At 37.7% G+C, this 23099-nt stretch overlaps 1 protein-coding gene across 1 annotated transcript in view; it reads left to right on the top strand.

Annotated features, from left to right (window-relative positions):
• LOC127847357 (titin-like) overlaps positions 1-23099 on the top strand; it is a 148043-nt gene that overhangs the window by 92530 nt on the left and 32414 nt on the right. The window contains exons 69-98 of the mRNA XM_052379214.1: positions 400-705; positions 981-1280; positions 1559-1861; positions 2646-2951; positions 3455-3754; positions 4930-5238; positions 5750-6055; positions 6361-6768; positions 7181-7375; positions 7806-8108; positions 8407-8706; positions 8900-9202; positions 9507-9661; positions 9967-10129; positions 10456-10863; positions 13725-13919; positions 14352-14654; positions 14905-15204; positions 15399-15701; positions 16007-16161; positions 16469-16631; positions 16958-17365; positions 18521-18715; positions 19133-19435; positions 19689-19988; positions 20182-20484; positions 20795-20949; positions 21305-21455; positions 21842-22141; positions 22433-22738. Of these exons, the coding sequence (XP_052235174.1) occupies positions 400-705; positions 981-1280; positions 1559-1861; positions 2646-2951; positions 3455-3754; positions 4930-5238; positions 5750-6055; positions 6361-6768; positions 7181-7375; positions 7806-8108; positions 8407-8706; positions 8900-9202; positions 9507-9661; positions 9967-10129; positions 10456-10863; positions 13725-13919; positions 14352-14654; positions 14905-15204; positions 15399-15701; positions 16007-16161; positions 16469-16631; positions 16958-17365; positions 18521-18715; positions 19133-19435; positions 19689-19988; positions 20182-20484; positions 20795-20949; positions 21305-21455; positions 21842-22141; positions 22433-22738 (8205 nt within the window). The remainder of the gene's footprint in view (positions 1-399; positions 706-980; positions 1281-1558; positions 1862-2645; positions 2952-3454; positions 3755-4929; positions 5239-5749; positions 6056-6360; positions 6769-7180; positions 7376-7805; positions 8109-8406; positions 8707-8899; positions 9203-9506; positions 9662-9966; positions 10130-10455; positions 10864-13724; positions 13920-14351; positions 14655-14904; positions 15205-15398; positions 15702-16006; positions 16162-16468; positions 16632-16957; positions 17366-18520; positions 18716-19132; positions 19436-19688; positions 19989-20181; positions 20485-20794; positions 20950-21304; positions 21456-21841; positions 22142-22432; positions 22739-23099) is intronic.

Consider the following 23099-nt stretch of genomic DNA (forward strand, 5'->3'; position numbering starts at 1 on the left):
ACATATACATGCGTGTTTACATTTGTTAAAATAATATAAGAGAATGGAATAAATTCTCATAAAACTGAGCAAAATCAAATAAGCATGTTACCATGGGAACTTTTTTTATATTTAGAATACTTAACACAGTTTTATTTAAGTGGCACATCCCAACAGTTTAATAATTGATGCTAGTGACCATGGTAACTGTGCAAAGATAATGGCTTATGATTCACTTACGCAGGCTATTTAGGTTTGATTAAGAAACTATTTAGACTATTTAGCATTTCTATAGGAGAATCTATAATATCAAAGCCAAACCTCAATTTGTTTTTGCATCAACACTACAACAGAAGGCATATTCTAAAATATACTAATACAATTAAATGAATATAACAGAACATGTGTTGTTGACCGCAGATGTCCCAGGGGCACCTGTTGGTCCTCTTGAGGTGTCTGACATCACGGCGGATAGTGTCAGGTTGTCATGGCAACCACCCAAGTATGACGGCGGAACCCCTGTCACGAAGTACATCGTGGAGAAATGTGACACTAAAAAGATGGCCTGGACTGCAGTGGCGGAAGTTGATGCCAGCACATTGACTCACGTAGTGCCAAAGCTGGTTGAGGATCAGCCATATTTGTTCCGAGTGTCGGCCATTAACGGGGAAGGTCAAGGAAAGCCACTTTCGACTGAACTGGAGGTCAAACCAAAGGCCCCAGCTGGTGAGACTTGAGTACAAAACACCCGCAAACACACACAAATAACATCATGTTCATAAACATTAGAATTGTGAAATTTTGCAATTAACAAAATTTGCTTTTTTATACATAAATGTATTTATTAGATGACACACCACTGTTTGTACGTTCTTTAAGTTTTATTCTTTATTGGTAACAATATAAACTAAATTGTGTTTGTAGAAGTTAACATCATCCAGTTATTTGATTGTTTGCTAGGATTCAAATCTGATTTTTTTTAAATGTTTCCGTGGTTACAGAAGTTCCAAGCAAACCATCAGGGCAACTCACCTTGACCAAACCAACAAAGGACAGTGTGACCCTGACCTGGAATGCACCCAAGAAAGATGGCGGCGCCCCAATCAAGGGCTACAAAATAGAGGTCTCCAATGACGGTAAAGCATGGAAAGACCTAGATGCTGTGAACAAACTGATGACACAATACACTGCTAAGAATCTTGAACCAGGACAGGACTATTACTTCAGAGTTTCGGCAGAGAATGATGTCGGCTTTGGAGAACCTTTGACATCTGAGCTGTTCAAGCCAGTGAAACCTATAGGTTTGTGTCTATCTGGTTGAAATAGACAGCAATTCCTTTTTTTTTAATGTCCAACTGCATTTTTTTCAAGTCAGTTGTTGTTTGCTTTAGTCTTGAACTTAATTTTAAAACTGGATTGTATGGTCATTTAATATAACAATCAACATTAAGTAGCAATAAGAGAATCTATGGACTGTTACTACAAAATTGATAAATACTATAAACAAGTACATGTATATGAACAGTCTTAAGAAAAAAATTAGATCAACGAAATAAAATCTTGATATTGCTGTTAATAGCTGAACCAGAAAAACCAGAATCCGTAGAAATCTTGGACATCCAGAAAACATCAGTCAAACTCCAATGGACTCCACCGACGAGTGATGGGGGGTCACCTATCACAGGCTATGTGATAGAGAAGAGGGACATGAAGCGTCCAACATGGACCTCGGCTGGCAAAGCACCAAAGGATGCGACTGAATTCACAGTCGACAAGCTCCTGGAGGGAGGGGAGTACATGTTCCGCGTGATTGCTGAGAACAAGAAAGGGGCCAGCAAGCCTACTGAGACCAAGGATGTCGTGGTCACCAAGAGTCCATTTGGTAGGACTGGGAGAAAATATTAGCTGCTCTCTGTGAAAAGGGGGTTTAATGGATGTGCAAAAAGTGACCTCCCAGATTAGCCTGTACTTGCAAATCAGGGACGACACTTACCGCTTAAACTTAATTATTGCTATGAAGAGACTTTCTTGAAATGAAAAAATCATAAAAGCGGAAAGTGTTGTCCCTGATTAGCCTGTGCAGACTGCACCGGATAATCTTGTACAAAACTTTAGGCACATACATTTAACTCCTATTCACAGAGCATGGCCCATATTCTTAATTCTATTCTCAGCTCACACTGATTTCATTTTGAACATGACCTTGACCTACTTTTAGACTAAGACTATACTTGTTTAAATTGGTCAATAAATATCTATTGACAAGGCTTGCACATGGAGCATATGGGGTAATTTAACTCAGCAACTGAACCCTTTTTCACTTGGATAGTCCCTTAGAATGTTAAAATTAATTAAAGACCTTTCTTACTAAATTCAAGTTTTAAAGGCTTCATTTCCAACCCTTAGGTACTGATGAGCAGCAAACAGCATAAAACCTGAACAGACTGTGAGTTACTTGCAGGCTGTTCTGGTTTAATGCTGATTGCAAAAGCCATTTTGTTTCTTATGGAGGAAAGGGTTAATTTTAAAAATACATTCTTCTTTTTGAATCATGTACTTTAATTCTCTATTATAATCAAATTTTTCATAAGACATCAAAACATGTTTAGAATTAAATTCCTAGTATAAGTTGTTAGTACTAAATATATTTTATGATTTGTTCACAGCTGTGCCAGGTAAACCTGAAGGGCCTCTATTGGTTGAGAACATTACCCAGAATTCTGTGGATCTCTCATGGCAACCACCTGCAACAGATGGCGGATCACCAATCAAGCACTACCTCATTGAATACCTGCCAACCAATAAAACCTCGTGGATCAAGGCTGGAACAACTGTTGGCCCAGTGACAGAGTTCACGGTGAAAGACTTGATAGAAGACAACAAGTACTTGTTCCGTGTGTCTGCTGTCAATGATGAGGGAACCAGCAAACCATTGGAGAGTGAAGCACCAATCAAACCAAGCAAGGAAATCAGTAAGTTCAAACCAAGCAAAGAAATCAGTTTGTCCTTATTTTCGAAGAAAGCAGTGTTTAAAAAGGATCTATTTATGTGAAAAAGTAGGATGTATCCATATGTTTATGGATTTATTTTTGTTAAGGCATGTGTTAAAAAAATTAAGTGATACTTGCACATTATACCATACTTTATTAATATTGTTCTAGAAATATGTTAGTAAAGTGAACTCTTTGAACAAAATAATGGCTTGCATTATATATGTACTAATTATGTCTTAAAATAAACTAATATAAGGTCACCCTAGCATAGTAGATATGGTGTCTGCCTAGCGACAGGGCGGTTACGGGTTCAATCCCCACTATGAGAGCGTACTTTAGATCTCCACCTTAGACACCAAGTACTGGTTGTAGCCCCAGGAAACTGACTCGAGAGCGTTTCAAATAAGCCTTAGGCTTTCGATGCAATCGAGCTAAAATACATAGGTTTAAACTAAAATACACTCATATGCCTGTCATTCCAGCCGTGCCCAGTGCACCCCAAGATCTTGCAGTAGTCAAGGTGGACAAGGACTCAGTCACTCTGGAATGGAAGGCACCGGCCAACGATGGAGGCTCGAAGAGAACCGCTTTCATAGTCAGCCAACTTGACGTGAAATCCGACCAATGGGTGAAGATAGCCACTCTGAAGCCAGCTGAGCTGGTGTACAAGGTTAAAGACCTGCCAGAAAAGAAGTTCTATTTCTCAGTCGCAGCCGAAAATGCGGCCGGAATCGGACCTGCAGCTGAGACTGAGAAATCTGTTAAGCCGCAGTTCCCAGCAGGTCAGTTAGCCTGATAATTTAAGTTTTAACCTATTTTTGCAGAACTCTGGGAAAACGGGGCTTAATTTACATTCATGAATATTGTCCCCGGTTAGGCCTGTGCTGGTCACACAGGCCAATAAGGGAGGACACTTTCTGCTTTTATGGTATTTTATGTTTAAAGGAATTCACTTTCAAACAAAAATCTTAAGGCAGAAATTGTCATCCCAGATTACCCGCTGTGCCAATCTGTGACGACACTTAACACATATGGGTGAAGCCCTGTTATTTTTAGAGGGAGGCTTATTTATTTTTACTCCATTGCATTGGTTGTCTAAATCTTATTTAGCTGTCTTGAGTATGTTTCCTATGTAGAGAATTTTAGAACACTCTTCCAGTTGGATTAAATCCCTTTGGTTTCCTGACCACTATGCAGACAGCATGTCCATTACGTCAAAGCTACCTTTTTTTAATTGATTGTGTGATCGAGCGGAAGCATTTGAATAGTCATGTGAAGGGCATGTTACAGGTGAAAAATGTTGTGTCATTGGCAGTCAAACAATGATGTGTCATAATAATTGTTAAGGGTTGAGAGGTGTGCTTATTTGTTCAGTTGTGAGTTGTGGTTACTGTTTTATGCTAGTGGTGAGAAACAAGGCAGGGGAGACAACTGTCACCTGCTCCTCTAAGTGTTCGGTGGGTTGTGGTACAAACATGTGTGTGATTTTTCCTCCTTTCTGCTGATAACCTTCCTTTAAATGACAAAATTATTTTGCAAATAGTTATACACTTTGGTTGATCTACGTTTAAATGAAGAGTTTAATTGTAATGTAGTAGGGCATTTTCCTCCCTTGAGGTGGTTCTTAAAACACATTCTGTTTTGTTGTAATTAAGATATATTGCATCGGAAGACTTTGGTGTATTGAGACATCTTTGAGTCATTATAATTGCTAGAAATAAGTGTCAGTACTTGGTGTCTTTGAGGGAGTTCTTGTAAATTATCTCATGTCGTGGACAATCAGTATTATATTCATAAAGTAATACACAATTCTGAGTTCTTACTGTGGGTGTTGATAAGAAAAATGGTGTTTCATGTGGTTAAAAACACTTTTAGCTAGAAAAATTAATAGTTTTAAGCCATTGAAATATATTTACAATGATAACCTTATTGAATATTTCAATATTCTCTCTTACAGGACCTCCTAGCGCTCCTATTGGCCCATTAACTGCATCTAACATCAGTGGAACTCAATTGACACTGTCATGGCAACCACCTGAACACGACGGTGGTTCCCCACTCACTGGGTATTTCATAGAGAAGAGAGAGGGAATCAAACAGTTCTGGGGCAAGGTTGTGAAAATCCCAGCAGACTCTGAAACGTATCAGGTCAAGGACCTCGTAGAGGGAACCAGCTACCTGTTCAGAGTGTCTGCTGAGAATAAAGATGGAACCAGCAAGCCACTTGAAATGTTGGAACCTGTCACTGCGCCCAAGAGCACTAGCAGTGAGTGTAGAAACAATCTTATAAGTCATCACTAATCCTTTACCGTTAAGAAACTCATGATCTGTTTGTAGTCGCTTTGAAGTCAAATTAAATTGTAGACCTTTCTTAATAGATTCAGGTTTTAAGGCTTTATTTAAAACCCTAAGATACTTATAAGCAGCTAACAGCATAAAAGCTCAGCAGACTGCGAGTTACATGCAGGCAGCTCTGGTTTTATGATGGTTGCAAATAGTCATTTTAAATTGCTTCTGATTTGGAAAGGGTTAAGTTGTTTGTATGTAATTGTTGCTCTTCATTTTACTTAAAAATCATGTTCTATTGTAATCTTAACAATTGATAAGTCGTAAAAATAAGTTTGCTCTGCCTTTCTCTTTGTTTTGTTTGTTTGGCGAAGGATTTAAAATCAAATGATCCGTAATATTTGCAAATTGTCAACTATGACTTCATGTTTGTATTATAATGTTGGTGTCTAAGTGTGTGTGTCATTTATTCTATTGGTTCTACTCTACAGAAGTACCAGAAAAACCAGTAGGACCCATCGACATTTCAAACCTGAAGTCTGACTCTGTGACCTTGACCTGGAGACCCCCTAGCAACGATGGAGGCTCCCCCGTTACCGGCTACAACGTTGAATACCGTGACATCCGCACACCGACATGGCAGAAGGCTGGATCAGTGGATGCAGTAACCACTTCCTGGACACAGAACAAGCTGCTTGACGACACGGAGTATATGTTCAAGGTCACAGCCTTGAATAAGATCGGTCAGAGCGCGGCCTTGGAGACAAATACCCTTGTTAAACCACAGAAGCTATTAGGTGAGGTTGTGCTGGCATAATTGCTTTCACTTAGCAACTAAAATAGCTATTATATTTTGAAATATGATTTTATGCAAAGAATGTTGATAATGAATCTCTCAAATTAATCTGAATTTCCATGTTGATGGTTAGTACTAAACCTTTGTTTCTGCTTAACATTCCTATATCAGATGCTATTGTATTGCATTCAATTAACAGCATAGGATTGTGTATGATAATCTGTATTATATGTGTGTAGTTAGCTTTAATGAGAATAATAGAGCTATAGATCCAGTTTAATTGCAATATTGTTGTTATATAAACAGGTGCCCCTGACAAGCCAACAGATGTCAAGGTCAAGGACATCAGAAACGACACTGTGACCTTGAACTGGGGAAAACCCAAACAAGATGGCGGGTCAAAGGTCACCGGATACAAAGTGCTTATGAAGGAGGACGACAAAGAATGGCAGGAAATTGCCAAATTGAAATCAGTAGACGACGAATACAAGGCCAAGGATCTGAAACCGGGCAGAAAATACAGCTTTGCAGTCGTTGCGGAGAATAAAGTTGGGGAGAGTGAGGCTGCTGAGACTGTGAATCCAGTGGAGATGAAGAAGATGGCAACCAAGCCTGGGCCACCCGAGGGACCCATTGTGTTCTCAGACATCAAGAAGACCTCAGTGGTGATTGAATGGAAACCCAGCCTGGAAGATGGAGGAGCAAAGATCACTGGTAATAACACAGTAGAGCAAAGATCACTGGTAATAACACAGTAGAGAAAAGATAACTGGGAATAACATAGTAGAGCTAAGATCACTGGTAATAACATAGTAGAGCAGAGATCACTGGGAATAACATAGTAGAGCAAAGATCACTGGAAATAACATAGTAGATCAAAGATCACTGGTAATAACATGGAAGAGCAAAGATCACTGGTAATGACATGGTAGAGCAAAGATCACTGGTAATAACATAGTAGAGAAAAGATCACTGGTAATAACATAGTAGAGAAAACACCACTGGTAATGAAATACTGGTTTTTATTTTTTATTTTTGTTATACTTATTTTATGTTTTGTGTAATGAGAAGTAGACAAATGTGTTTTCTAACACTACAATCTTCATTAAATCGCTTTTGTACGCAGGCTACTACGTTGAAATATGCGAATCCCCCAAGTCCACATGGAGTCGCTGCACCTCTACGACCGCTGACATCACGTCTTACTGCGTACAGCGCCTCAAGGAACGCCAGCAATACTTCTTCAGGGTGTTTGCTGAGAACAAGATTGGACGCTCAGAAGCCCTTGTGTCTGACGGAGTTGTTGTGAAATCTCAAATTGGTACGTTTATTTGTAATATCTGTATTTTTGTTTTGATAATACTGGCTCTATCACTTAGGATATTTCAGTTTTGTTCAGAATTGATTGTAAGCCTGTAAAAAAACAAGTAACAAGATAACAAACTGAGTGGCAACTTCAAGTTATTGACAAATAAGAATGCATTTTTACATTTGAGATTTTAATTCATTGGTAGAATGATTAAAGACAAATAATGAGATCGAATAAGACATAGTTTGTACTTATGAGGTTAATGCTTCTTCTTTTTTAGCTGCGGAAACCATATTGCTTATAAAGGACTGGGAACTTTTCTCTATAACAAAGAATAATTTAATCCTTGTTTGCACATTTTTTGTTCTCTGTATATTTTAACTTAAAAAAGAAAAGGTTTGCAATCTTAAGAATATTCACTGATTTTGTTTTCCCATTAAAGAAGTCCCTGATGTCCCAGTGGGCCCTGTGGAATTCTCTGATATCACCAAGGATTCAGTAACCTTGACCTGGAAACCTCCCAGCAAAGATGGAGGCTCAGAGGTCACAGGTTATGTCATTGAGCAGCGAGACACCAAACGCACATCCTGGATCAAGTCAGGAAATATACCTGCTGGAAAAAACATTTTCACAGCTTCCAAGCTTCTGGAAGACAATGAGTATGTGTTCAGGATCATTGCAGAGAATGCTGAAGGTCAAAGTTCACCACTGGAATCCGGACTTGTAAAACCAACCAGACCAAAATGTAAGAATTTGTGGTGTTGAAAACTGTTATTTATTAGTAAAGCTTAGCAAAGTCACATTCTAGGGTACCTCTTTCGCATGACATAAAGATATTGAAAATGATGCATCTTTCTGTACACAAACAGTGACATAGAGATATTGAAAATGATGCATCTTTCTATACACAAACAGTCCTCACTCCCCCATCCAGATACAAGATTAGTGGATTTAAATATTGATCTATCAAATGTTGTGAGCATTAATACTATTAATCAGAATTATATACACCCTTATCACATTCTTCTTCCAACTGTTTACAGCTGTGCCTGATTCCCCCACAAACATCAATGTCAAGGACATTAAAGAAACCAAGCTGACCTTGACCTGGAAACCACCTAAGCACGATGGTGGAGCAAAAGTAGAAGCATTTGTCATCCGAATGAAGGAGAATGACAATGATTGGTCAGATCTGATCAAGGTCAAGGCTTTTGACAATGACTTCATAGTAGACAACCTTGTCCCTGACAAGAAATACCAGTTTGCTGTCCTGGCTGAAAACTCAGTTGGCCTTGGCCCTGCTGTTGAGACTACTACACCAACTGTTCTGAAACGAAAACCAGGTATTCAACTTGCTTATTTCTTAAATGTCTTAAATGATTTGTCTTATGCCTTGAGGAGTAATCAGTTGTATCAGGAGGGGAAATACAACAGGTATAAACCAGTTTAAAGTCGTTGGCGTTCAAAAATGATATACTAACACAAACTCATAACGTTTAATTATTGTATGTACATAAAATTTGTTTTGTTTTTCAGTTAAGCCATCTGCACCTAAGGGACCAATTGAATTCTCCAACATCCAGCGCACATCTCTTACTGTTACCTGGCAACCTCCAGAAAGTGACGGAGGAGCTCCAATCAAGCAGTACACCTTGGAGGTCAGGGAGAGTACAAGGACAATCTGGAACAAGGTCACAAAGCTCAAAGCCGGCATCACATCGTACAATGTACAGAACTTGAAAGAGAAGCAGGAGTATGTGTTCCAAGTGTTTGCTGAGAATGAAGTAGGCCAGTCTGATGCACTGTTGTCAGACACTGTGACCTTGACCTCGCCACATGGTAAGCTAATGTACCTTATTGAGTTAAGTTTTTTGTGTGTTATACACATTATTTTAACATACTTTAAAAAGGCTTAACAACTATGTTTTACATATGATGATAGGATCTTCTGGCTTTCAGTTGGAAATAAACAATTCTCTGATGAGCAAACAAAAAGGATAATTAAGTGTCCTAATACTTATGCAACATATTCCTTTTTAACATGTATCTTTATCAATATGTATGAATTGGTTGAAAATATAAATAATATTTAAATTAATGTATCTCCTGAAAATAAAACAAAATCAATATCACTTCCCAATAGATGTGCCATCCAAACCCATTGGCCCTCTGCTTGTGTCTAACCTTACTGAGACCTCAGTCATGCTGTCATGGCAACCACCTGCCTATGATGGAGGGTCAGAGGTCACAGGCTATCTGATAGAGGTCAAACACCCAACAGATGCAACATGGAGAAAGGTTTGTCAATTTGTTTCTTGTGTGTGATCTCATATATATATTCTAAATATCAATAAATGTATGGACATATATTTGCTTGACTACTGAGATATTTATATAAAATAAGGACTATAGAGTGTAAAACGTTTGAATCTACTTCACATTTCTGTGTAAGATACAGTAATTTTGCTCTCAACCCTCTCAATGTGTGTTTTTCTGTGATTGGGCACTCAATCGCAATGGATTGTAGTGTCTACATTTTTCTGAAACAAATTATATCCTCTCAGCACTTTGATTTCTCTTACATAATTTGATCCACATTACAGCTTTCTGACCTGCCAGCAGACATGACCAAGTACAAGGCCCTAAACCTACTCACAGGCAATGACTACAACTTCCGAGTGATGGCCATCAATGTGGAAGGCAACAGTGCTCCACTGGAGACTGACACCACAGTCCAGATCAGGAAACTGGCTGAGACACTGGCTGGTACGCAGAACTTTATTAAATGCCTATGAACCATTTAAAATAATTTAGATAATTTAATGTTTGTGGCTTATTTGTTTAGTCCTTAGGTGTTTAGGCATCATGCTTTGATTATTTTTTTTACAAAAAAAACAACAATAAAACTGATGTTTTATTTCAAAACCTGTGTATCTGCTTTAGGTTTCTATATTAGAGGCTTTTGTTATATGCTCAATTAACTGTGTATGATTTGTATGATAAACACTTTTGTATTGCCTAGAAGTTCATTTAAATTAAAATATTTAATATGTACATTCAGTTTGATTGTAAACTTGTTCTTACCTAAACAGGTGCCCCTGACAAGCCTACAGATTTCAAGGTCAAGGACATCAGAAGTGACAACGTGACCTTGAACTGGGGAAAACCCAAACAAGATGGCGGGTCAAAGGTCACCGGATACAAAGTGCTTATGAAGGAGGACGACAAAGAATGGCAGGAAATTGCCAAATTGAAATCAGTAGACGACGAATACAAGGCCAAGGATCTGAAACCGGGCAGAAAATACAGCTTTGCAGTTGTTGCGGAGAATAAAGTTGGGGAGAGTGAGGCTGCTGAGACTGTGAATCCAGTAGAGATGAAGAAGATGGCAACCAAGCCTGGGCCACCTGAGGGACCCATTGTGTTCTCAGACATCAAGAAGACCTCAGTGGTGATTGAATGGAAACCCAGCCTGGAGGATGGAGGAGCTAAGATCACTGGTAATAGCATAGTAGAGCAAAGATCACTGGTAATAGCAGGCCCGTACCCAGGTCATGGGCCCGGGCCCCCCCAGCTGGCTGTCGAACTATGATTTTTTTTAATAATAGGCCCACTGCATTTTTTTCTCTCGTGCAAGGGCCCACAGTATACTTTCCCTCAAAACAAAAGAGCAACTATGTTTTATTGTCCCTGATAAACAAGGGGATTAACGCTGGCCAATCAAGATAAGCCTCTAGGCAATGTTTTCTTATCGCCTTGTACACGCATCCCAGATCAGTCCCCCATTGTGATCATGAATGCTTCATCTATCGACGGTTGATTTAACATGTATTTTGATACGTGCAGAGAATGAAAGCAACTGCTACAGGAGTTCGTAGACTATGGTCTGATAATTGCCGTCGCAAGTTTTTTTTCTTCTTTGAGAAGGCCCTAGACGTATTATTCCCTTCTTAAAGTTTTTTTTAAACCTTTTATTGGGAATTTTTAGGTCCCAATATATCCTTTTTGCATTGAGAATAGGGCCCTGAATTAGAATTGGAACAAAAACACTGACAAAGGTATTAACTATTAAAACTGAGTATTTATCATTTTTGAAGAAAACACTGAAAAAGACTACGATGAGATAGTTAACATGTTTGTTTAAAAGAAAAACAGATTCATAAATTTGCCGAGCAACAGATAAGAATTTGGCAGAATTCAGTATTTAAAATAATTGAGTACCGAGAATTGAGTAATATCAACCTATTAATGGCTCATTGGTAAAAAAATGAAAATTGAAACAAACAATAGTCTCATTGTATAAGTTAAACTGTTTCAGTGTAGAAAAATACTGTATAATTAAATTATCTCTTTCCTTGAATTTGTTTGAAAACAGTAAAATATGTTAAATTGATTATTTAAGACTTTCATTATTTCACCCAAAAATTAGGCGTTTCGCATTTTTTTCCTCAAAAATGACAAGGTCTTTCCCAAATAATCAGATTAAAAAAACCTGTGACGTTATTGATTTGTGAAAAAAATGGTGGAAGCAATACGAGAGTTGATGTGGATAATCGTCAGTTTAAACCCGTAAGTTTCGGAAATGTAAAGCTTTTAATATTGTTGTGAAGTCACACCAATGTTTAAAGTTTAAGACTTCCGAAATGTGCTGATTTACTTGTTATATTCCATTAATTCATATCACAAAATACGTTTTTATAAGCATTAAAATTCACCTTACAAAGTGACAATTTAAAAAAAGTATATATATAGGAAGGGGGGACCCCTCCCAAACCCTTCCCGGTTGGGCCCCCCAACAAAAAAATCCTGGGTACGGCCCTGAATAGCATAGTAGAGCAAATACCATGGGAAATAACATAGAAGAGCAAATATCACTGGTTATAACTTAGAAGAGCAAAGATTACTGGTAATAGCATAGTAGAGCAAATATTACGGTTAATAACATTGAAGAGCAAATATCACTGGTAATAGCATAGTAGAGAAAAGATCACTTGTAATAACATAGAAGAGCACAGATCACCGGTAATAGCATAGTAGAGCAAATATAACTGGTAATAACATAGAAGACAAAAGATCACTGGTAATAGCATAGTAGAGCAAAGATTACTGGTAATAGCATAGTAGAGCAAATATTACTGGTAATAACATAGTAGAGCAAATATCACTGGTAATAACATAGTAGAGCAAATATCACTGGTAATAACATAGTAGAGAAAAGATCACTTGTAATAACATAGAAGACCAAAGATCACCGGTAATAGCATAGTAGAGCAAAGATAACTGGTAATAACATAGAAGACAAAAGATCACTGGTAATAGCATAGTAGAGCAAAGATAACTGGTAATAACATAGTAGAGAAAACACCACTGGTAATAAAAAACTGGTTTTGATTTTATTGGTTTATACTTATTTTTAGCTCACCTGAGCACAACGTGCTCATGGTGAGCTTTTGTGATCGCCTTTTGTCTGTCGTCAGTCGTCCGTCGTGCGCCGTTAACATTTGCCTTGTTAACACTCTAGAGGCCACATTTATTGTCCAATCTTCATGAAATTTGGTCAGAAGATTGGTCTCAATGATATCTTGGATAAGTTCAAAAATTGTTACGTTTGCCTTAAAAGCATGGCTGCCAAGGGGCGGGGCATTTTTCCTAATATGGCTATAGTAAAATCTTGTTTACACTCTAGAGGCCACATTTATTGTCTGATCTTCATAAAACTTAGTTACAAGATTCATCCCAATAATATCTTGGACGAGTTCGAAAATGATGTCGGTTAGTTGAAAAACATGGCCGCCATGGGGCGGGGCATTTTTCCTTATATGGCTATAGTAAAACCTTGTTAACACTCGAGAGGCCACATTTATTGTCCAATCTTCATGAAATTTGGTCAGAAGATTGGTCTCAATGATATCTTGGATGAGTTCGAAAATGGTTATGTGTGCTTGAAAAACATGGCTGCCAAGATGCAGGGCATTTTTCCATAAATGGCTATAGTAAAATCTTGTTAACACTCTAGAGGTCACATTTACTGTCCGATCTTCATGAAACTTGGTCAGAAGATTCATCCCGATAATATCTTAGATGAGTTCAAAAATGATGCCGGTTGGTTGAAAAACATGGCTGCCAGGGGGCGGAGCATTTTTCCTTATATGGCTATAGTCAAACCTTGTTAACACTCTAGAGGCCACATTTATTGTCCAATCTTCATGAAACTTCGTCAGATAATTTGTCCCAATAATATCTTGTAATCTCAGGAGAGCGACTTTGTACCTTTCAGGCCCTCTTGTTTGTCTTGTGTAGTGATCTGTAGAAAAAATTGTTTTTGAACACTACAATTTAATTCAATCCCTTTTGTATGCAGGCTACTATGTTGAAATATGCGAAGCCCCTAAGTCCACATGGAGTCGCTGCACCTCAACGACCGCCGACATCACGTCTTACTGCGTACAGCGCCTCAAGGAACGCCAGCAATACTTCTTCAGGGTGTTTGCTGAGAACAAGATTGGACGCTCAGAGGCCCTGGTGTCTGACGGAGTTGTTGTGAAATCTCAATTAGGTACGTTTATTTGTAATATCTGTATTTTTGTTATTTGATAATACTGGCTCTATCACTAAGGACATTTCAGTTTTGTTCTGAATTTCGTGTTAGCTTGTCAGTCAAAAGAAACGAGATTACAAACTTATAATCAAATTCAAATCATTGAAAAATGAGCATTTTTACATAGGAGCTCTTATTTGATTGGTTGAATGATTAACGACTAATAATGAGATTGAAAATAACAATGTTGGTACTTGTAGGATTTAAGCTTTATCTTTTTAGCTGTGGAAACTGTATTGTATTTGAATGATTTGGAAACTTTATAATAATATAACCCAGGAGACACTTCAATAATTCTGTGCATATTGAATATTCCCTGAATATTTTATCTAAAGTAAAAACAAAATTAAGATCTTAAAGATGAAATCTTATTTTATTTTACCATTAAAGAAGTCCCTGATGCCCCTGTGGGCCCTGTGGAATTCTCTGATATCACCAAGGATTCAGTGACCTTGACCTGGAAACCTCCCATCAAAGATGGAGGCTCAGAGGTCACAGGCTATGTCATTGAGCAGCGAGACACCAAGCGCACATCCTGGATCAAGTCAGGAACTGTACCTGCAGGGAAAACAATTTTCACAGTTTCCAAGCTTCTTGAAGACAATGAGTATGTGTTCAGGATCATTGCAGAGAATGCTGAAGGTCAAAGTTCACCACTGGAATCTGGACCTGTTAAACCATCCAGACCAAAATGTAAGAATTTGTGGTGTTGGAAACTGTTATTTATTAGTAAAGCTCAACAAAGTCAAATTCAAGGGTATTTCCTTGGCATGACATAGAAATATTGAAATGATGCATCTTTCTGTACACAAACATTCCTCTCTTCCTCATCAAGCTACAAGACTGGTGGATTTAAATTTTGATATATTAAATTTTGTGACCCGAATACTTTTTATCAGGATTATATACATTCTTATCACATTCTTCTTCCAATTGTTTACAGCTGTGCCTGATGCACCCACAAACATCAATGTCAAGGACATTAAAGAAACCAAGCTGACCTTGACCTGGAAACCACCTAAGCACGATGGTGGTGCAAAAATAGAAGCATTTGTCATCCGAATGAAGGAGAATGACAATGATTGGTCAGATCTGATCAAGGTCAAGGCTTTTGACAATGACTTCATAGTAGACAACCTTGTCCCTGACAAGAAATACCAGTTTGCTGTCCTGGCTGAAAACTCAGTTGGCCTTGGCCCTGCTGTTGAGACCACTACACCAACTGTTCTGAAACGAAAACCAGGTATTCAACTTGCTTATTTCTTAAATGTGTTAAATGAATTGTCTTATGCCTTTAGGAGTAATAAGTTGTATCAGGAGGGGAAATACAACAGGTATAAACCAGTCTAAAGTTGTCAGGGTTCAAAAATGAAAAGACTAACACAAACTCATTACATTTAATTATTGTATGTACATAAACTTTGTTTTGTTTTTCAGTTAAACCATCTGCACCTAAGGGACCAATTGAATTCTCCAACATCCAGCGAACATCTCTTACTGTTACCTGGCAAGCTCCAGAAAGTGACGGAGGAGCACCAATCAAGCAGTACACCTTGGAGGTCAGGGAGAGTTCAAGGACAATCTTTAACAAGGTCACAAAGCTCAAAGCTGGCATCACATCTTACAACGTACAGAACTTGAAAGAGAAGCAGGAGTATGTGTTCCAAGTGTTTGCAGAGAATGAAGTAGGCCAGTCTGATGCACTGATGTCAGACAATGTGACCTTGACTTCACCACATGGTAAGCTAATGTACCTAATGGAGTTAAGATTTTTGTGTGTTATACATATTATTTTAACATACTTTTTTAAAAGGCTTAACAGCTTTGTTTGCATATAATGATAGGATCTTTTGGCTTTCAGTTGGAAATAAACAATTCTTTAATGAGCAAACACATTGAATAATTAAGTGTTCTAATACTAATACAACATATTTCTTTATAACGTATATCTTTATCAATCTGTATGAATTGCTTGAAAATATAAATATTATTTAAATTAATGTTTCTCCTGAAAATAAAACAAAATTAATATCACTTCTCAATAGATGTGCCATCCAAACCCATTGGCCCACTGCTTGTGTCTGACCTTACTGAGAGCTCAGTCACGCTGTCATGGCAACCACCTGCCTATGATGGAGGGTCAGAGGTCACAGGCTATCTGATAGAGGTCAAACAACCAACAGATTCAACATGGAGAAAGGTTAGTCAATTTGTTTCTTGTGTGTGATCTCGTAGATATTCTAAATATCAATAAATGTATGGACCTATATTTGCTTGCCTACTGAGATATTTATGTAAAATAAGGACTATAGAGTGTTAAAGGTTTGTATCTACTTCTCATTTCTGTGTAAGATACAGTACTTTTGCTCTCAACCCTCTCAATGTGCGTTTTTCTGTGATTAAGGCACTCAATCGCAATGGATTGTAGTGTCTACATTTTTCTGAAACAACTCTTAATGTCCTCTCAGCGCTTTGATTTCTCTTACATAATTTGGTCCACATTACAGCTTGCTGACCTGCCAGCAGACATGACCAAGTACAAGGCCCTAAACCTACTCACAGGCAATGACTACAACTTCCGAGTGATGGCCATCAATGTGGAAGGCAACAGTGCTCCACTAGAGACTGACACCACAGTCCAGATCAGGAAACTGGCTGAGACACTGGCTGGTACGTAGAACTTTATTAAATACCTATGCTCCATTTAAAATAATTTAGATAATTTAATGTTTGTGGCTCATTTGTTTAGTCCTTAGGTGTTTAGGCATCATGCTGTGATTATTTTATATATATAAAAAAACACAATAAAACTGATGTTTCATTTTAAAGCCTGTGTATCTGCTTAAGGTTTCTATATTAGAGGCTTTTGTTATACGCTCAATTAACCGTGTATGATTTGTATGATAAACACTTTTGTATTGCCTAGAAGTTCATTTAAATTAAAATATTTAATATGTACATTCAGTTTGATTGTAAACTTGTTCTTACCTAAACAGGTGCCCCTGACAAGCCTACAGATGTCAAGGTCAAGGACATCAGAAATGACAACGTGACCTTGAACTGGGGAAAACCCAAACAAGATGGTGGGTCAAAGGTCACCGGATACAAAGTGCTTATGAAGGAGGACGACAAAGAATGGCAGGAAATTGCCAAATTGAAATCAGGAGACGACGAATACAAGGCCAAGGATCTGAAACCCAGCAGAAAATACAGCTTTGCAGTCGTTGCGGTGAATAAAGTTGGGGAGAGTGAGGCTGCTGAGACTGTGAATCCAGTGGAGATGAAGAAGATGGCAACCAAGCCTGGGCCACCCGAGGGACCCATTGTGTTTTCAGACATCAAGAAGACCTCAGTGGTGATTGAATGGAAACCCAGCCTGGAGGATGGAGGAGCAAAGATCACTGGTAATAACATAGTAGAGCAAAGATCACTGGTAATAACATAGTAGAGTAAAGATGACTGGTAACAACATAGTAGAGTAAAGATCACTGGTAATAACATAGTAGAGCAAAGATCACTGGTAATAGCATAGTAGAGTAAATATCACTGGTAATAACATAGTAGAGCAAAAATCACTGATAATAACATAGAAGAGTAAAGATCACTGGTAATAACATAGTAGAGCAAAGATCATTGATAATAGCATAGTAGAGCAAAGATCACTGGTAATAACATAGAAGAGTAAATATCACTGGTAATAACATAGTAGAGCAAAGATCACTGGTAATAACATAGTAGATCAAAGATCACTGGTAATAACATAGTAGAGCAAAGATCACTGGTAATAGCATAGTAGAGCAAAGATCACCGGTAATAACATAGAAGAGTAAAGATCACTGGTAATAACATAGTAGAGCAAAGATCACTGCGATTCACTGGTAATAGCATAGTATAGTAAAGAGCACTGGTAATAACATAGTAGAGCAAAGATCACTAGTAATAACATAGAAGAGCAAAGATCACTGGTAATAACATAGTAGAACAAAGATCGCTGGTAATAGAATACAGGTGTTTTTGTTTGTTCGTTTTTTTATGGATATGTTTTGTTTTGCCTAGTGAACTGTAGAGAAATATCAATTTTTTATGGTGAAATAAGGACTGATTTGCACATGCTTAAATATTTGACTCTGTCTTCAATGATGTTATATCCTGTAATCAAAGTGTATAACTGACTTAAATCCCCTGTATATCAGTAATTTCATTTTGTTATTTCATGCATGTTATTTTTTTCACAATATGATTCATTTGTGTTCATGACTTTGTAGGGAATATATGACTTAAATGATATGTTACATTTTAGGCATCACACTCATATGTTAATTTAATAAGTCCTGTTTTTATAAAATATTGAATCAATGAAATTACTTGTTTACAATTATTCATTACCCAACTTTCTTACACTAAAATCATCATGTTCTGTACCCCCTTGTTCAGGCTACTACGTAAAAATGTGTTTTCATACACTACAATCTTCATTCAATTCCTTTTTGTACACAGGCTACTACGTCTAAATGTGTTTTGTAACACTACAATCTTCATTCAATCCCTTTTGTACACAGGCTACTATGTTGAAATATGCGAAGCCCCTAAGTCCACATGGAGTCGCTGCACCTCTACCACCGCCGACATCACGTCTTACTGCGTACAGCGCCTCAAGGAACGACAGCAGTACTTCTTCAGGGTGTTTGCTGAGAACAAGATTGGACGCTCAGAGGCTCTTGTGTCTGATGGAGTTGTCGTGAAATCTCAATTTGGTACGTTTATTTGTTTTTTTATAATAATGGCTCTATCACTTAGGACATTTCAGTTTCGTTCAGATTTGATTGTAAGCCTGCTAGTACAAAAGTAACAAGATAACAAACTTAGTGGCAACTTCAAGTTATTGACAAATGAGTACGTATTTTTACATTTGAGCTTGTATTTGATAGTTTGAATGATTAGAGACCAAAAAATGACATCAAATAAGACAATGTTTGTACTTTTGGGGTTAAAGCTTATTCTTTTTGAGCTGTTGAAACTGTATTGTATATGAAGGATTTGGAAACTTTATATATAAACCAGGAGACCCTTCAATCATTCTGTGCATATTGAATATTCCCTGAATATGTTAACGAAAGTAAGCACAAAATTTAAATCTTTAAGATGAAATTTTATTTGTTTTCCCATTAAAGAAGTCCCTGATGCCCCTGTGGGCCCTGTGGAATTCTCTGATATCACCAAGGATTCAGTGACCTTGACCTGGAAACCTCCCATCAAAGATGGAGGCTCAGAGGTCACAGGCTATGTCATTGAGCAGCGAGACACCAAGCGCACATCCTGGATCAAGTCAGGAACTGTACCTGCTGGAAAAACCGTTTTCACAGCTTCCAAGCTTCTGGAAGACAATGAGTATATGTTCAGGATCATTGCTGAGAATGCTGAAGGTCAAAGTACACCACTTGAATCTGGACCTGTTAAACCAACCAGACCAAAATGTAAGAATTTGTGGTGTTGGAAACTGTTATTTATTAGTAAAGCTTAGCAAAGTCACATTCTAGGGTACCTCTTTCGCATGACATAAAGATATTGAAAATGATGCATCTTTCTGTACACAAACAGTTTTCTCTCCCCCTCTCCAACTACAAGACTGGCAGATTTAAATATTGATCTATTAAATTGTGTGAGCATTAATACTATTAATCAGAATTATAAACATCCTTATCACATTCTTCTTCCAATTGTTTACAGCTGTGCCTGATGCCCCCACAAACATCAATGTCAAGGACATTAAAGAAACTAAACTTACCTTGACCTGGAAACCACCTAAGCATGATGGTGGAGCAAAAATAGAAGCATTTGTCATCCGAATGAAGGAGAATGACAATGATTGGTCAGATCTGATCAAGGTCAAGGCCTTTGACAGTGACTTCATAGCAGACAACCTTGTCCCTGACAAGAAATACCAGTTTGCTGTCCTGGCTGAAAACTCAGTTGGCCTTGGCCCTGCCGTTGAGACCACTTCACCAACTGTTCTGAAACGAAAACCAGGTATTCTACTTGCTTATTTCTTAAATGTCTTAAATGAATTGTCTTATGCCTTGAGGAGTAATCAGTTGTATCAAGAGGGGAAATACAACAGGTATAACCCAGTCTAAAGTCGTCGGTGTTCAAAAATGACAAGACTAACACAACTCATGACATTTAATTATTGTATATACATGACTATTGTTTTGTTTTTTAGTTAAGCCATCTGCACCCAAAGGCCCAATAGAATTCTCCAACATCCAGCGCACATCTCTGACTGTTACCTGGCAACCTCCAGAAAGTGATGGAGGAGCTCCAATCAAGCAGTACACCTTGGAGGTCAGGGAGAGTTCAAGGACAATCTGGAACAAGGTCACAAAGCTCAAAGCAGGCATCACATCTTACAGTGTACCGAACTTGAAAGAGAAGCAGGAGTATGTGTTCCAAGTGTTTGCAGAGAATGAAGTAGGCCAGTCTGATGCGCTGTTGTCAGACACTGTGACCTTGACTTCACCACATGGTAATCTTATATGTAACGTATGGAGTTAAGATTTGTGTGTGTTAAGTGCATAATTATATCATACTTTTATTAAAGGCTTAACAGCTTTGTTTGCATATGATGATAGGATCTTTTGACGTTCAGTTGGAGATAAAGATTGCTTTGATACGCAAGCACAAAGGAAAACTGAGTGTCCTCACACTTATTTAGCATATTTCTTTAAACATTTATCTGTAGCGTTATGTTTGAATTGGTAAAAACATAAAATAAATAATATTCAAATGAATGTTTCTCGTGAAAATTAAAAAAAAACAATATCACTTCTCAATAGTTGTGCCATCCAAACCAATTGGCCCACTACTTGTGTCTGACCTTACTGAGATCTCAGCCATGCTGTCATGGCAACCACCTGCCTACGATGGAGGGTCAGAGGTCAAAGGCTATCTTGTAGAGGTCAAACACCCGACAGATGCAACATGGAGAAAGGTTAGTCAATTTTTGGTGTGATGTCATGAACATTGAAAATATTAATAAATGCATTGACATATATTTTCTATCTGAGATGATTAAAAAATAAGGAGTAAAGGAATAAATTAAAGTATCTATTGGTCCTGCAAAAAATGACATAGCAATCACTCAGTATTTAGTGTAAAACTGTTGTATCTTCTACTCATTCCTGTGTCAGATACAGTATTTTTCTGTCAATCCTTACAATGTGTGATCCTTACCTTGTTTGGCACACAATCTCCGTGGATTTTAATATCTTGTTTTTTCTGATCAAACAGCCTTCTAATGCTCTCAGCGCTTTGATTTCTCATACATAATTTGATTCACATTACAGCTTGCTGACCTGCCAGCAGACATGACCAAGTACAAGGCCCTAAACCTACTCACAGGCAATGACTACAACTTCAGAGTGATGGCCATCAATGTGGAAGGCAACAGTGCTCCACTAGAGACTGACACCACAGTCCAGATCAGGAAACTAGCTGGTATGCAGAACTGTATTTAATACTTAGGTGCATTTTTAGCATATGTGTTAATTAAAGCACTCTATCTTGATGTGATTCTTTCTTTGTGAAAAAAAAATTGATCACTAGTCTTTGTCAGTTATTATCAATTTAGGCCATGTTCCTTGTTCCATGTTCCTTGTTGACAAATTTCAAAGATAACCATGATTCTGTGAACATAAAACATTTAAAACATTGTGTATTGCCCACCATTTAATATATTTACCTTGGTTGCAAATACTACATAACATGGAAAAACAACAACATAATAATTCCATTATTTTTTATTAGTTATGTATTTATTTTCTAAATGTACAATTTTTTTTCTTTAAGATGACAAATTACAATTTAAATATAATTTGTTTCAGACACGCCAACTGCACCAGCTTCTCTCAGTGTTGAGAAGATCACACCGACCTCTGTTGACCTTCACTGGACTCCACCCACCAGAGATGGAGGATCAAAGGTCACAGGTTACCGAATCTTCAAGGCCACGACCCCTGGGGACTGGCAGGAGGTTGGTAAAGCATCTAGGATTGCTGACACCTTCACAGTGCCTGGTCTTACAGAAGGAGACATATATTACTTTGCTGTTGCCGCAGAAAACGAGGCTGGACTTGGACCCAAAGCTGAACTTGCAGCCCCAGTTAAAGCAGAGAAACCAAAAGGTACATGTTAGATGCTCAGTTGAAATTTAAATTTGTTAACTAAAATAAGGATGCTTAAAAGAATTAATATCTGCCCCATCAATGAAGCTTTTAGTTTCTATCAGTGAAATAAAACCCAGTGAAAACATATTCATTCTTGTTCATTGAAAATAATTCTGTAATGTTGGTCGTTGCTAAAGGTTAAAGTCAGGATCTGTTTATGAAGGGTTTATTAGTTTTTTTTTAAGTCAAAAAGCATCAGCAAAAACTTATGTTTCATGCTATTTCATGGATTTTGATTATTTTTTGCAGAAAAGCCCTCAGCCCCTGAGTCCCCTCTGGAAGCATCTGACATCACAGGGGAGAGCCTCACGTTGTCATGGCAGCCAAGCAAGAATGATGGTGGCTCACCAATTTCTGCTTATGTCATGGAAATGAGAGAAACCTGGAAATCTAAATATAGACCATGCGGAAAAACCCAGCCAGATGACCTTGCGTTCAAGGTTGCAGGTTTGAAGGATGGAGATGAGTATTTCTTCAGGGTGTGTGCCGAAAATGTGGCCGGACAGTCTGAGTTCCTGGAAATGAAGAAAGCAGTCAAAGTTGAAACACCAAAGAGTGAGTCATTGATGATAAAATGGATTGTCTCTGAAAATTTAATTGGTATTTTAGCACTAATGGATGTTGTGAAATACATATACATGGGTTAATCATGAGGATACACTGTCAGAGTTTATTTTGAATCAATCAACAGTGGAACATGGCCTGGTAGCATGAACAAAACTATTTATTGGTTTTAATAAACATAAAACAGTGATTGTCCTACAAGTTTTTCTTAAAGAGAACATTAAATTGCTTATGTTAAAACAAATTGATACATGTTTTAGTCAATGCTGATTTGTTCATAGTATGGCAATTTGCATTGAATTGCATCTTTTGTTTATAAGTTTCTTGTATTTATTTCATGGCTGATGTTTAT

This window comes from Dreissena polymorpha, chromosome 10 (assembly GCF_020536995.1).
Source record: "Dreissena polymorpha isolate Duluth1 chromosome 10, UMN_Dpol_1.0, whole genome shotgun sequence".
NCBI lineage: Eukaryota > Metazoa > Mollusca > Bivalvia > Myida > Dreissenidae > Dreissena > Dreissena polymorpha.